The following is a 13,185-nucleotide window of genomic DNA, read 5'->3' on the forward strand; positions in this document are numbered from 1 at the left end:
GATCTAACAAGTGGAGGTGACAATGGTGTTTGGTTTGACCTTGGCCACATGTGAAAGCCTTTGACAGGATGAATTATTGGCTCATAAGCCTTTAAATATGTGTCTTTGTGATAACATGTGGCGAAAAAATCTTCTGGATGTCTTCTATACAGATATATAGCAGAAACAGCATGAATGCAAGGGATACCATTAAGATCCCATCTCCTACAACTACATGTCTTCTCAGCTATATTTACCACATGTTGATCATGTAAATACTCTCCTACTTGAAATTCATAAGGTCCAGCTTGAGTTAGCATACAAGTCCTACTTGAGATATATTTAATCTTCTCCAACTTCTTTTGAATCTATGGGCAAATGACCCCCCTCATGTTTTGACATTGTTTCCCTCTTCATTTGAAACCTTTTCATAATGTTACACCTTATCATTTCTAGCATGGTTAATATGGGTTTATCTCAGGCCGTCAAAATATAGCTATTAAAGATTTCACACAAGTTATTTAACAACATGTCACATTTAGGGGCAGTACTAAATCTATGTCTAGCCCACTTATCTAGATCTTTTGACATCAACCAATCATATGCAGCTCCATTCATATCTTTCAGCTTATTCATTTCAATCTCAAATTCATACCTATTTGATGCCCTAGCTGCACTCCATAACAGATCCTTTAGGCCCTTGCCCTTGAACTTGTCCTTGAAGTTCCCATACATCTGCCTAACACACCATCTATGCTGGGCTTGAGGCACCACAATATCAAATTCTCTATCCAATTCCTATAATCACAAACAATGAGTTATTAAGCTGTAAAGAAACTGAAACAAAATGAAGCAAAATAAAAAGTAACAAACAATGAAGTCACCTTTTGTTGATCAGATATAAATATCCAACCATGGTCACTTACAGGACCAAGATCATCAATCAACAACTCCAAAAACCAGCTCCAAGTCTCTTTTGTTTCCAACTCCACTGCAGCATATGCAATGGGATATGTGTTATCATTAGCATCAACCCCCACTGCAGCTAATAATTGACCTGAAAAAAAAAAAATTGAAGTTAACAACTAACAAAGTGAAGGAAAAGAAACTGAAACAACTAATTTTTTTTTTTTACTAACAAAAAAAAAAAATTGAAACAACTAGGCTTTACCTAAGAAAGGACCCTTCAAGTGGCACCCATCTACTCCAATGATGGGTCTACAACCAGCAAGAAAGCCCTTTTTGCATGCATCAAGGCATGCATAAAGCCACCCATCTACTCCAATGATGGGTCTACAACCAGCAAGAAAGCCCTTTTTGCATGCATCAAGGCATGCATAAAGCCTCTGAAAATGGGGAGGAGGCTCCACCCTTATCTTCATTGTGCTTCCAACATTAGTTGCTCTAACCTCATCACAATACTCTCGTAACCTTGAATATTGCTCCTTATAAGTCCCTTCTATCACTACTAAAAAATTGGGCAAAGACCACGAGCATAAAGGCACAAATACAATATTGTGCATTCTTTTTAACATTAGGCACAAATAAATCACATTTGTGGCTTTTTCTTATAAAACACAAATAATTGTGTTAAATTCATGCACATAGGGCACAATTTTACATTAGGCATAAAAAATCGTGGCAAAACTAATTATATATGTATTATCTAAGACATTCTTTAGAAAAAAAAAAAAAAAGGTGATATTATTTGGAAAGACAAATAATATGTGTCTTTATCTCACATACTAGACACAAAAACCATTTTGTGCCTAATAATTTACAATAATTTACATGTGATGTGACTTTTTATTTTTCTAACTTTGTTTAAGGGTTTTATTTTAATAGGAAAGTTCAAAACTTTGACCCCCGAAAACGTAAAGTGTAAAACCGGCCTTCCCCTAAAGTTATCATTAATTAATTTTTGGTGTTTTATTGGGTACGCCTCCCCCAAAAGTTTTAAACCCTAGAAAATATCTCAAAACTTCCTCTCTCTCTCTCTCTCCCTCGGAAAGCTTCTCAGCCGTTCTCCTTCTCTCTGTCTCCATGTTGCCGCCACCCTCCAAAGTCGCCTCCCTTAACACAGATTACAGCGACTGCCATCTGCAACCACACCCAACCCACATTTCAGATTGACAACTGCGAGAGATCGTGAGTGCAGGGCTCGATTTTGGCTGGGTTTAGAGATTATAATATGAAGATTGGTGATGGGTGTCTAGAGAAGATTTGGAGGGAGACAGGGATAGAAGGCACTGGGCGGAAATTGTTGGTGGTAGGGCACGAATCTGGGCAGGTTTTGCGGCTGCAATCTGAAAACCCAGATCGGGAGGAGAAAGAGAGAGAGGAGGTGGAGATGGAGAGAGAGAGAGAGAGGAAGTGGATGGTGGAGGGATATGAGGTGGGGAAAGAGAGAGAAAGAGGAACTGGGCTGATTTAGATGGTGGAGAGGCATAGGAGGTGGTGATGGTTGAGAAACAGTGAGGGAGAAAATCGATGGTGGTGGTGGTGAGAGAGAGAGAGAGAAAAAAAAAGGAGGAGGTTGTTTAGGTATTTTTTGCAATCAAATTTTTTTTTCATTAAAAAATACTTTGGACACGAATGAATAATTGGTGTGCATATATAAAAGTCAAATCAGATCTGACACTTTCGTGCTCAAAAGTATTGAGCAAAGGACACGCAAATGGTAAAATTGTGCTTCATGAGCAATAGAAACTCCTATAGAGGACACTGACCAATTTATTGTAGCTGCAGTGTGGCTTTTAATATAGAGCACGAATAATTGTGTCGTTTTATACTAAAGAGCACAAATAATATTAGTGCCCATAACTAGATTTTGTAGTAGTGTATTATCTCCTTGGCCTTGTTCTTAGCTCTTGCACATTGACTATCGGACACATTATACCCTAAGTCCCTCTTCACTGCCTTCCTCAAATGCTTACACTTTATATCAGGCTCATCCATGATACGATCTAAGTACTTATGAGCAATGAACACACAGTTCACATATGGGTTAGTAGGGTTTCGATGACAAATGTGCTTATCAATAAACGTCTTGATTTGCAGGGTTTGCTCAAGCTGCATAAAAGAAGCATGAAATTTCCATGTGCAATTTTTACATTGTGCAGTTATCCTCCTCTTATCATTTTTCACAAATTTAATATGATAATTGCCTTGCACTGCATAATTTTTCACAGCTTTTTTCAAGACTTCCTTGCTTCCAAATAACATTCCCTTCTCAAATTTAGGATTATCCAAATCAAACATACAAAACTCTGGAAATTTTCTCCTTCTTTCACCTTCCTCATCTGAAGAGTAATAAGGAGAGTCAAGTCCTTTCTCCGAGTTTGTATCACTGTCTTCTTCAAAAGCAGCAGCCACAAAATCTTTAGCAAGATAAGTATTTCCTACTCTCCCAAAGTTGGACTGAAGATTTACATCAAATTCGTTGTTGTCATCTAGAGCAACATCATTGTCAGTCTCATAAATCTCCTTATCTGATTCATCAGCACTATCTTCAAATTGTAATCTTCTTGTTCTTCTTCCATCAATATCAGTGTCTGATTCAGTACTCTCTTCTTCACCATTTTCTTCTTCATTGCCCTCCTCATTAATGACATTCCCAGCCAGCTCTACAGGAACCTCTACAGTTCCTATAGTTCCTATATTAGGCACTTGTTCTACATATCCTTGGGTCAACTGTGACTCATAATTAAAAACCTCATCAAAAAAATGCATCTGGAACATCATCAAATTCTGCATTATAAAGCAATTGGGGTGGCCCAACATGTGGAAAATTTTAACATAACCAAATAAGAATAAATATCATGGTTCATATTATTCATCATGGGATCAGATGACAAGAATAAATATCATGGTTCATATTATTCATCATTGGATCAGATGACAAGCTTTATTTTCTAACAAAACCAACGATTTATATTAGATAAAATCACATCTTCTCAAAATGTAAAAAATTTATACTGATTTGTTTGGAAAAGAAATTAACATCTGAGTCAAGGCTGAACCAAGAAGAAAATTTGGGGGTATTTTTTTTTCCTTCTACCACCAAATACAGTGACAGTGATCAAAAGGGGTTTTGGAGAAAATGGCTATGTGATGAATCCCACATATAAATCTGTTTGGTTTTTGACAGAGACACTTGTGTTGGCATTTGCTTGCCGAAAGTTATCAATTGTCATCATTTTCTTATGCAAATAAACAGGTACACTATTCTTCCTAAAGCCTTTGGTGGTGAAAACATGCACGGGACCACTGCCTTTACTTCCTATTCCAACCAAAAAAACCTTTACTTCCTAAAGTCTTTACTTTTCCACCACTAACAGACAAACTCAACCCAGTACAAAAGACTACAAATCAGGAATAAAAAATAACACATGCAGACAATTGAAAAAACAAAGCATTGAAAGCAACAAACACTTTAACCATTGAAAGCCCCTATATCAAATTGAAACTAAGCTAAGGCTACAAATCGGGGATAAGAAAAAACACATACTGACAATCGAAAAAACAAAGCATTGAAAGTAACAAACACTTTAACCATTGAAAGCCCCTATATTAAATTGAAACTAAGATAAATAATCAAGCTCTTTCTAACCTGGTTTGTTCAAGCTTCCATTGCGTTCTCCTATGCTCTTCGTCATTTGGGTTGTGTAACCAGCTCCTTCAATCGATTAACTTTTATGCACATATGAGAAATTTTCAATTAAACCTTAAACAGCCCAAAAAGAAATCCCTAATTTCTATTTGAGGATTCAAGCCTTCGTGTTCTCTTTCTCTGAAGTACGAAGAATGAGAACGGGTTATTCCACTGTCGAACAAAAGCTGTGAATTACAGGGGATTTTACCTTAATGCCCCTTCACTGTTTCAATAACTAACGGCAACAGCTGATGCCCTAACAGAACTAAAAGAGATTTGACGGAAATTGAGAAGTGTCCTCGAATTGCTTGGAATCTTAAACCACAGTGGCAAAAGTGACAAAATCGAAACCACCGGGACCTTAGTGGTAAAAGTTGGAAACCACAGGGACCACAGGTGTCGTTTTGCCTTATTTGTTTGAGTTATTTATTTTATTTTATTTTATTTTCATAAGTCTTAAAATTCTGGAGCCGGTGTAGGTGTTCTCCTTTGAAACACACTAACACACTACCGTTCGATAAACCTTGGGCAAACACAACAAACATCCTTCACCGTTGGATCCCACAAACAGAAGCTGAATTCTCCACTGTGAACTTGGAAATAGATTAGGATTTGTATTTCTGAGGATTCGAATTAGGGTTTGACGGCCAATTGCAAATCGAATATATCCTTGTTTCAATGCTGGTAAAAGGAAGAAAGGTTTCTGGACGGGGAGAGGCCATGGCGGCGAACTACGCGTTCGGGCCGCTCGAAGATGAAGTAATCATCAAGCAGAGTCACTCGAACCACAACCACAAGAGGCGAACCGCCATTGAAGAAGCTCCAGAAGAAGTTCACATCCCTGTTCGTTGAGCTCGACAAGAACGAGGACAACTATCGCGATTGCGACAAGCTGGCCAAAGCTTTCCTCCAAGAGCTCAGCACCTTCGAGATTCCGCTCCTCAAGAGCAAAGCAGTTGTGGATGCGAATCTCAGAGAGAAGCACAATTTCGACGAGTTGAGGGAGGAGATAAATCGGCAGATAGTGCAAGCGCAGACCGACATTGAATTGGTGAAGAAGCAGCTTGAGGAGAGTAAAATCGAAAGAAGGCATAAGGAGGAGTGTGAGGCGATCAGGAAAATGATAGCGACGCAACCGCCTCGGTCCGAAACGCTCAAAATCATATCCGATTTGGAGAAAGAGATTGCCGCTTTGGACGCCGAGAATACGGCAAGTTCAAGGATGCTGGAGCTCCGAAAGAAGCAGTTTGCTCTGTTGTTGCATGTGGTATGCAGCTCTGTTAAATTCCCCAATTTTCGATTATGTTGCCTGCGTTAATATGTAGAACCCTTTTGAAATTAGAATTAATTTTGGTTGTATTTGATGTTTTTGCAGGTGGATGAGTTGCAGAACACCATAGAGGAAGAGCAGAAGAGTTTGATTGAGGAGAAAGAGCACAAACACGGAATGGAGGATGCAAGTGGGGGCCCGGAACCCATGCATGTTGATTAGAGTATACAATGCATCTCTTGGTTTTGCAGTTGTAAGATTGTGTTTTTCATGAATGGGTTTCTATCTATGCATGATCTCTCTTGATTTACAGAAACAGGAATGTAAGAGTGGTGCTTTACAGATGCAATATGTCAGCGATATTTTGAATTTCTTAATTTTGATCAACTTGTAGATTTTCTTGCATTCTGCTTCACCAAGTTCACATGATGGGAAGAACTTTGCCAGAACTTCTTTCTTCATCAATTTCAATGTAGCTAATTGTATAAACCTAATGTCTGTGTACATTGCATTTGAGTGTAATATTACAGTTTGCATCCAGATAAATATTGAGAAGTCGGAAATGCTTTTCATTTTCCATGTACAATGGCCACTGTGGCTTAACTCAAGTGGAGAAAATGCTTTCGAAAGTACCTTAGGATGCAACATTGATGCATCATAGTGTTTTGAATATTTGATGCTAGTTTTTGAACGTAAAACAAATATATATTTGTTGTCGCATATGGTATCAAAATGCTAAGGGTTTTTTGTTTTTGTTTTTGTTTTTTCAATCACCCCAGTTGTATTTGTGTTTGCTTTACAAAGAGAAAGGTATAACTATTGATCACCAGAGATTAAGTAATCAAAAGATTATAGTGATTTATAACCTATTCAACAAGATTATAGTAATCCAAAAGACTAGCTTACTTTCTATAAATAAATAAAAAATCAGTTTGGGGAACTGTTAAATGTAACTTTATGCAATGTTAAATCAAACATCAAAAGAAATAAATATCATAAAACATGTGAAATTTGAAATATGAAAAAAAAGTGAAATCATGCGATTTGGGGATTGGGTTCCTTACTGTGGAGAGTGGTCTCCTTGTAATATTGTTCAATGTGGGACTCTTTGCCTTACTTAGAGTTACTTCTTCTAGTTGCTTGGTTAGATATAAACATAAACATAAACAATCCAATCAAATAACATGTTCCTATTAGATAATTACCCACAAGCAATACAAAGTTCCTTTATTTTATAGCAATCAAATCTTTGCTTTTCTGAATTTAAATTTGGTATTTTGATAAATAAAATGTGACTCACTTAACCAAAAACTTGGGTAGTAAAAGATTTTCGGGGAATTTGTAATCCTTATTTTAAAAATGTGATTAATTGCCTATAATCTTACTAAAAATTAACTGAAAAACAAAAAAATAAATAAAAGAAAGAAACTCGTACTTTTCGTTGCATGTAAAGTTTTGGATTTTGTAAGTAATACCTTATACATATAATTTGCATTGCAGTATACGAAAAAATTTAGGTAATTGTTCAACCAAAGATTGACACATTCTGCTTGTTCTTTCAATTTCCTATTATCTAAATCATGAACAAGATTTTTCTCAAATCAAGCTATGCTTAATATCGTTGATTAATTTCATTTTATGTGTAAAATTTGAGATGTGCCTATAAGTTGCACCGTGGAAGAGGATGAGAAAGAGGGAGAGGCCACGGTGGTGGGGAAGGCCACTGGCGATAGAAAGTGACTTATTTGTATATCCCAGTCGGCCGTTGCACACCGATTGGGGGGGTAAATAAAGTCTTTTACCTGGGGCAAATAAAGTCTTAACAAGAAAGCGTAGATAATACGCGTCTTGAAATATTTATTTTATCCTCTCATCAGAACTTGCTGACACACTTCCCCTACTGCTTGAGTTTAACATATTATTTATTTAAGGACGGTGAGTTGTGATTAAGGAAATTTAAAATTATTTAAATCAATATGCTAAACGACACTAACACAAAATTAATCAAACTTATCAAGTCATCAGCCTTTCAAATAAACAAAAGAATGTCATGGCACCATTTTCTCCAACTCCAACTACTTCCTCTGTCTTCTTCTCTAATTATCATCTTCTTTTGCGTTAGTTAATGACAAAGGCATCTTTTCCTCGCAACACACCATGACGAAACATTGCTGAAGTCCCTTTCTACACGATTATTTTGTTTTTCAGTTTCATTATAGTCTTTGTCTTTGCCTTCCTGGAACCTCTATCTGTGCCGATTTTTCTTTTCTTTCTAATCATTCTAGTTCCGCGATCCGGTGCTGAGAGAAGATTTCTTGGAACCACTTTCCAATGGCATTGAGCAGCCAAAGGGCCTTCACTTCAGCTACTGCAGTTTGTCCATGGAAATACGAAGTGTTTTTGAGTTTCAGGGGTGAAGACACTCGCAAGGGTTTTACAGACTAGTTATACAAACAGTTGGACTGGCGAGGAATTAGAACTTTCAGGGATGATCCAAATCTTGAAAGAGGGACAGATATCAATCCGGAGCTTCTGACCGCGATCGAACAATCAAGGTTTGCAATCATAGTTCTTTCAACAAACTATGCTTCATCAAGTCGGTGTTTGCGTGAACTAACCCATATTGTTCAGTCCATGAAAGAGAAGGAGAGAATTTTCCCTATTTTTTATGATGTGGATCCCTCTGATGGACGACATCAACGGGGGAGTTTTGGGGCAGCCCTCGTTAACCATGAAATGAATTGTGGGGAAGACAGAGATGAGGTGCTTGACTGGAGAAATGCTTTAAAAAAAGTTGCTAATCTCCAAAATGACCTGTGCCGTAATTCCACTACTTTATTTTTCCTTATGCTAAAAGCTTTTATTTGCGTTTTTTTTTTTTTTCAGGTATCTGTTATAACCCTTTCAAATGACTCATCAAATGTTACATTCATCCAAATATTGACTTAATGAAATTCAAAAATAGTTTCACAAATTTCATTTTGCTTCCAAACTAATGGTGTCATGAACTTGAGCTTAATATCATCAACCGACCTTATTTGCACACATATTCAAAGAAATTATGTTTATATTTTTATTTTTATTTTTTGATATAAGCATATGGAGAGGAGGAGTTGAACTTAGTGTTGGAAAATTGGCTCGCATAAAGGATACCAAGTTTCGGACTAGCAACCGGTCGTTTTTACACAGAAACGAAGTCTGGAGCAAAGTCGACTCTCGACCGGTCGCCAACCATTTGCGACCGGTCGTTTCTTCACAGAATCGAAGTCTGGAGGTTCTGTGCAAAAGCGACCGGTCGCTCAGTGCGTACAACCGGTCGCCCAGCACGTGCTATTTCAGTTTTCTCGAGTTTTGAACTCTAATTTCAAGGGCTATCGCCTCCCACCTACTTGCAAGGACTCTAGGGGTCACTTCTAAGTCAGAAGAACGTTGGAAATCAATTGGGAGGTTTGAGGTAGCATTGAAGGACATTGGAAGACTTGTTTCAAGGTGTAGCTACCCTATGGTTCTATATAGGGTGGCTACACAAGTAACCATCTGTTGAGGCCCGAAAAATCCACGGTTGGGCCCGAATAAATCCACGGTTGGAATTGCACAACCCCAGCAGCTTAGCCCATACTTTGAAATCACTCCGAAATTTCATTTTTGCTTCAAATGACACAAGACCAGTTCCAACATGACCATTGAAAAGTCTATTTTCATATGTCGAAAGCTCCAACCCAGATTTGAAAAGAAATTCTTCAAAAGTTCAAAAAACAGCCAGCAAGCTACTTTGAGCCATTTTCACGAACACTTAGCATGCGTTACCTAAGTAAGCTTGTGGAAGGTCTTGTTTATCACCAAGATAAAACCCTAAATCACAAGCTCAACCATAGAATTCAGTGCCTAATTCACAAATTTTGAGAAACACAAAGGAACTCAAGCTTCAAGAAAATAAGCATGCATCAAAGGCATCAACATTAATCCATGTACACACTTTGGAAAAATAAGAGCAGAGAACACTACGATGGTTGGATGATCCCCAATTTTGGATATGTTGTAAACAACATAATTTCAAGCAAGTTTCATGAAGTAAGCACAATCACCAAAGCAGTAGATATTAAGAACAAGTGCAGAAACCGAATCTGCAGGAACTCACCGGCCATTGATGAATACAGAAGCAACATACCCATTTTGAAGCTTCAGAAAATTCTCAAAATTTTACAGCCTTTAGTCTTCGAGCAGATGAACAACTTTCATGAAGAAAGTTTTCCGAATAGAACTTCCGAAATGGGGCTTCTAAATTGATGAATAGTACCCACGGGTTTGGATTCTTGAAGAAGAAGAAGAAGAAAGAAGACACGGAAGAGAAAAGAAAGGGAAGAAGAAAACTAAAAATAATTGGGTCTGGTGCGCGGAACGAGAAAAGAAAAGAAAAGAAAAAGGAAAACAAAGGAAATAATAATAATAATAAAAAGGAGAAAGAAAGCAGTTGGCATTGAGAAACTGCAAGCAACCGTTGGGTTTCGAGGCACGCTATCATTTTTGCACGCGGGAAAGAAAAGAAGCTTCTTAGGATTACAAACCTGATTTTTTTCGGGCTGGATTTAATTATCAGGCCCATTCCAACACCTGCCCATGGCCCTTATAATTAAGGGGGCTAATGTTGAGGCCCGAAAAATCTACGGTTGGGCCCGAATAAATTCCCGGCCCAAAATGATATATTATTGGAACGAGAAAAGAAAAGAAAAGAAAAAGGAAAACAAAGGAAATAATAATAATTAAAAAAGGAGAAAGAAAGCAGTTGGCATTGAGAAACTGCAAGCAACCGTTGGGTTTCGAGGCACGCTGTCATTTTTGCACGCGGGAAAGAAAAGAAGCTTCTTAGGATTACAAACCTGATTTTTTTCGAGCTGGATTTAATTATCAGGCCCATTCCAACACCTGCCCATGGCCCTTATAATTAAGGGGGCTAATGTTGAGGCCCAAAAAATCCACGGTTGGGCCCGAATAAATTCCCGGCCCAAAATGATATATTATTGGAAAAAGACTCAGTTTGAAGTGCACAGAAGTCTACCATGCACAAGCCACACCCTGCATGCCATGCCAAATAAAAATCTGTCATGCTAGAAATTGAGATTAAAATTATAAATATGCATTTAGCTATGCAAATCCATGCCAATTATCCTATCAAGCGTCATAATTAAAAGCATGTCAAACGACATGCCATGCCAAGCAACATGCCATGCCAAGCGGGAAATTATTATTTCACACCCAATCGCACTACAAGCTTAGGTGGGCCCAAGCTACTCAAATGCCCGGGGCTTGCTGAGTGGGTTGTGGTATGGATGGTAACAAGCTTTCGTGAGGCCCATTGATGAGCCGAGAAATGGAAGTTTTGGGTTTCTTGGGAGCCCAAAACTCAAGCCCATTTCTTGAGCCCAAATATGTGGGTAAGTATAAAAGAGAGAGAAAAGGAAGCCCAATACTCTAGAAAAATTAGCCCTTTCACCTTAATAAAATAGCCCATCACTTTAGGAAATTAGCCCATCCCCTTAATGGGCTAACCCATCACCTTAGAGAGGCCCATGTATCCAAGGAAAATATCTGCCATCTCTCCAGCACTTAGCTGGAAACAAAAACAGCGACAAAACCAAAGCTGCCCATGTGAGTAGGCTGCTGGGAGCCTCCAGCACATGGCCAAAGACAAATCCCAACACAAGCCATCCAAAAAACTAAAGGATACTTGAGCAAAACACCCTTCAGACCAGCGCCCTTACCAATTTCTTTCTCATACCAGGTTTGGCCATAGAAGAGGGAAGGAAAGAAGGTGAGGTGATAACCAAAAATGGTGTTCACCATTAAAGCAGCTACAGGAAAAGCCTTAGAGCTCCCAAAAACCTTGTCTTTGTGTGTTTGGACAGAAAAGGGTTTCACAAATGGGGGTGAGTCGAAGGAAGTGAAGGGAAAGTAGAGGGGAGACTTAGCAAAATGGGAGAGAAACCATTAGGGTTTCTTGGGAAAGGAAGGCTTCCAGTGGCTATAAAAGGAGCCATCTTCTACCCATCAAAACCAACCAACATCTGGAGAGCAAGCTTCCTCTCTCACCTACAAAACCCTGCAATTTCGTGCCATATTCCTCAATTTCCTCCCATTTTCGTTGTTCGCACCACTTTGCGAAACCCAAGGGAAGGTGTCGTATAGTAGTGTAGCTCAGAAGTCCGAGTGTCGTATCCACAGAGAGCGGTGTAAAGATAACAAAGCTGAAAAAGAACAATTATGATTGGAAAGTAGATTTATGCAAGATTTGATTTCAAGAAAATTCAATTGATTAAAACACTAAGGCATTGGGTTTCCACTTTTAACATAAGCATGCAACTCTTAATAATTTGATCCACAAAATATTTTCCATTGTAGTTGTTCAAAATAATTAAAGCTCTTTTTTAATTTCCTTTAGAAGTATTCTAAGCATAAATTGTACCATTGGCAACAAACTATCAAAAAATAATCTTCATCAAAATTCTATTAATCTTTGGTAATTCTCTTCTCTTTTAAAAGCATGAAAGTTTTTACTACACAATGGGAAAAACATGATTGAACCCATGAAATAGATTATCAAACATTCATCAATTAATTAAAAAGAAAACTACAAATTCCATTTGAACAAAAACTATAAATTCACATTAAAGCTTAAGTTTGGATCAAACTAATAACAATTACACACTCATATTAAAAGCTTTCTCCCTAGCCTTAGCTAGGGAGTTAGTTCCCCATAATAAAATAAAACTAAAAACAGAAATTAAAACTTAGAAAGATGGAGGGAAGAGAGAAAGCTCAAGAGTTGTGGAGCTTGGGTGTGATTTTACAATGCCATAGCTCCTCCTATTTATAGGAAAATAGGAGCAATTCTAAATTCATCAAATCCCTCCATTCATGAATTTAATATGTATTCCACTTGCCATCAAACCAATTGCCAATTTGCTTCTATTACTTATTCCATAGTGTTGATGACTCCATTCTCCAAATTCTTCATCTTTTTGTTTCATTGGTTGCTCCATCCATTGCTTCTTTTCTTTTATGCCTTAGTGTGGCACTAATCTTCATCATTCATTTGGTCATTCCTAACTACAAATTGTTTAATGCCACCAAGTGTCCCTTTGATAATTCTTCAACCTTAAGATAAAATAATGGAATCATCATCAATTATGTAATGGGTATGTAAGCAAGTGCAAAAGTGAAAAAACAAACCTAATTAACTAAAATTGTAAGAAAATCAATTACTAACAAATATATTTAGGGATAA

General features: G+C 37.7%; 1 protein-coding gene and 1 pseudogene across 2 annotated transcripts; one reads left to right on the forward strand and one right to left on the reverse strand.

Moving 5' to 3' along the window:
• Nucleotides 1–456: 456 nt before the first annotated feature.
• Nucleotides 457–1,502, reverse strand: LOC148291136 (uncharacterized). Its single transcript, XM_088245374.1, has 3 exons — nt 1,151–1,502; nt 906–1,036; nt 457–777 (listed from the first exon to the last, which is right to left on the reverse strand). The coding sequence occupies exons 1-3, from the start codon at nt 1,500–1,502 to the stop codon at nt 457–459; spliced, it is 804 nt and encodes a 267-aa protein (XP_088101500.1).
• Nucleotides 1,503–5,311: 3,809 nt separating this feature from the next.
• LOC110752723 (THO complex subunit 7A-like) lies at nt 5,312–6,290 on the forward strand (annotated as a pseudogene). Its single transcript, XR_015826505.1, has 2 exons — nt 5,312–5,900; nt 6,009–6,290. The product of XR_015826505.1 is annotated as a THO complex subunit 7A-like (transcript).
• Nucleotides 6,291–13,185: the final 6,895 nt, after the last annotated feature.

Source organism: Prunus avium, chromosome 8 (genome assembly GCF_965620075.1).
Source record: "Prunus avium chromosome 8, drPruAviu1.hap1.1, whole genome shotgun sequence".
NCBI lineage: Eukaryota > Viridiplantae > Streptophyta > Magnoliopsida > Rosales > Rosaceae > Prunus > Prunus avium.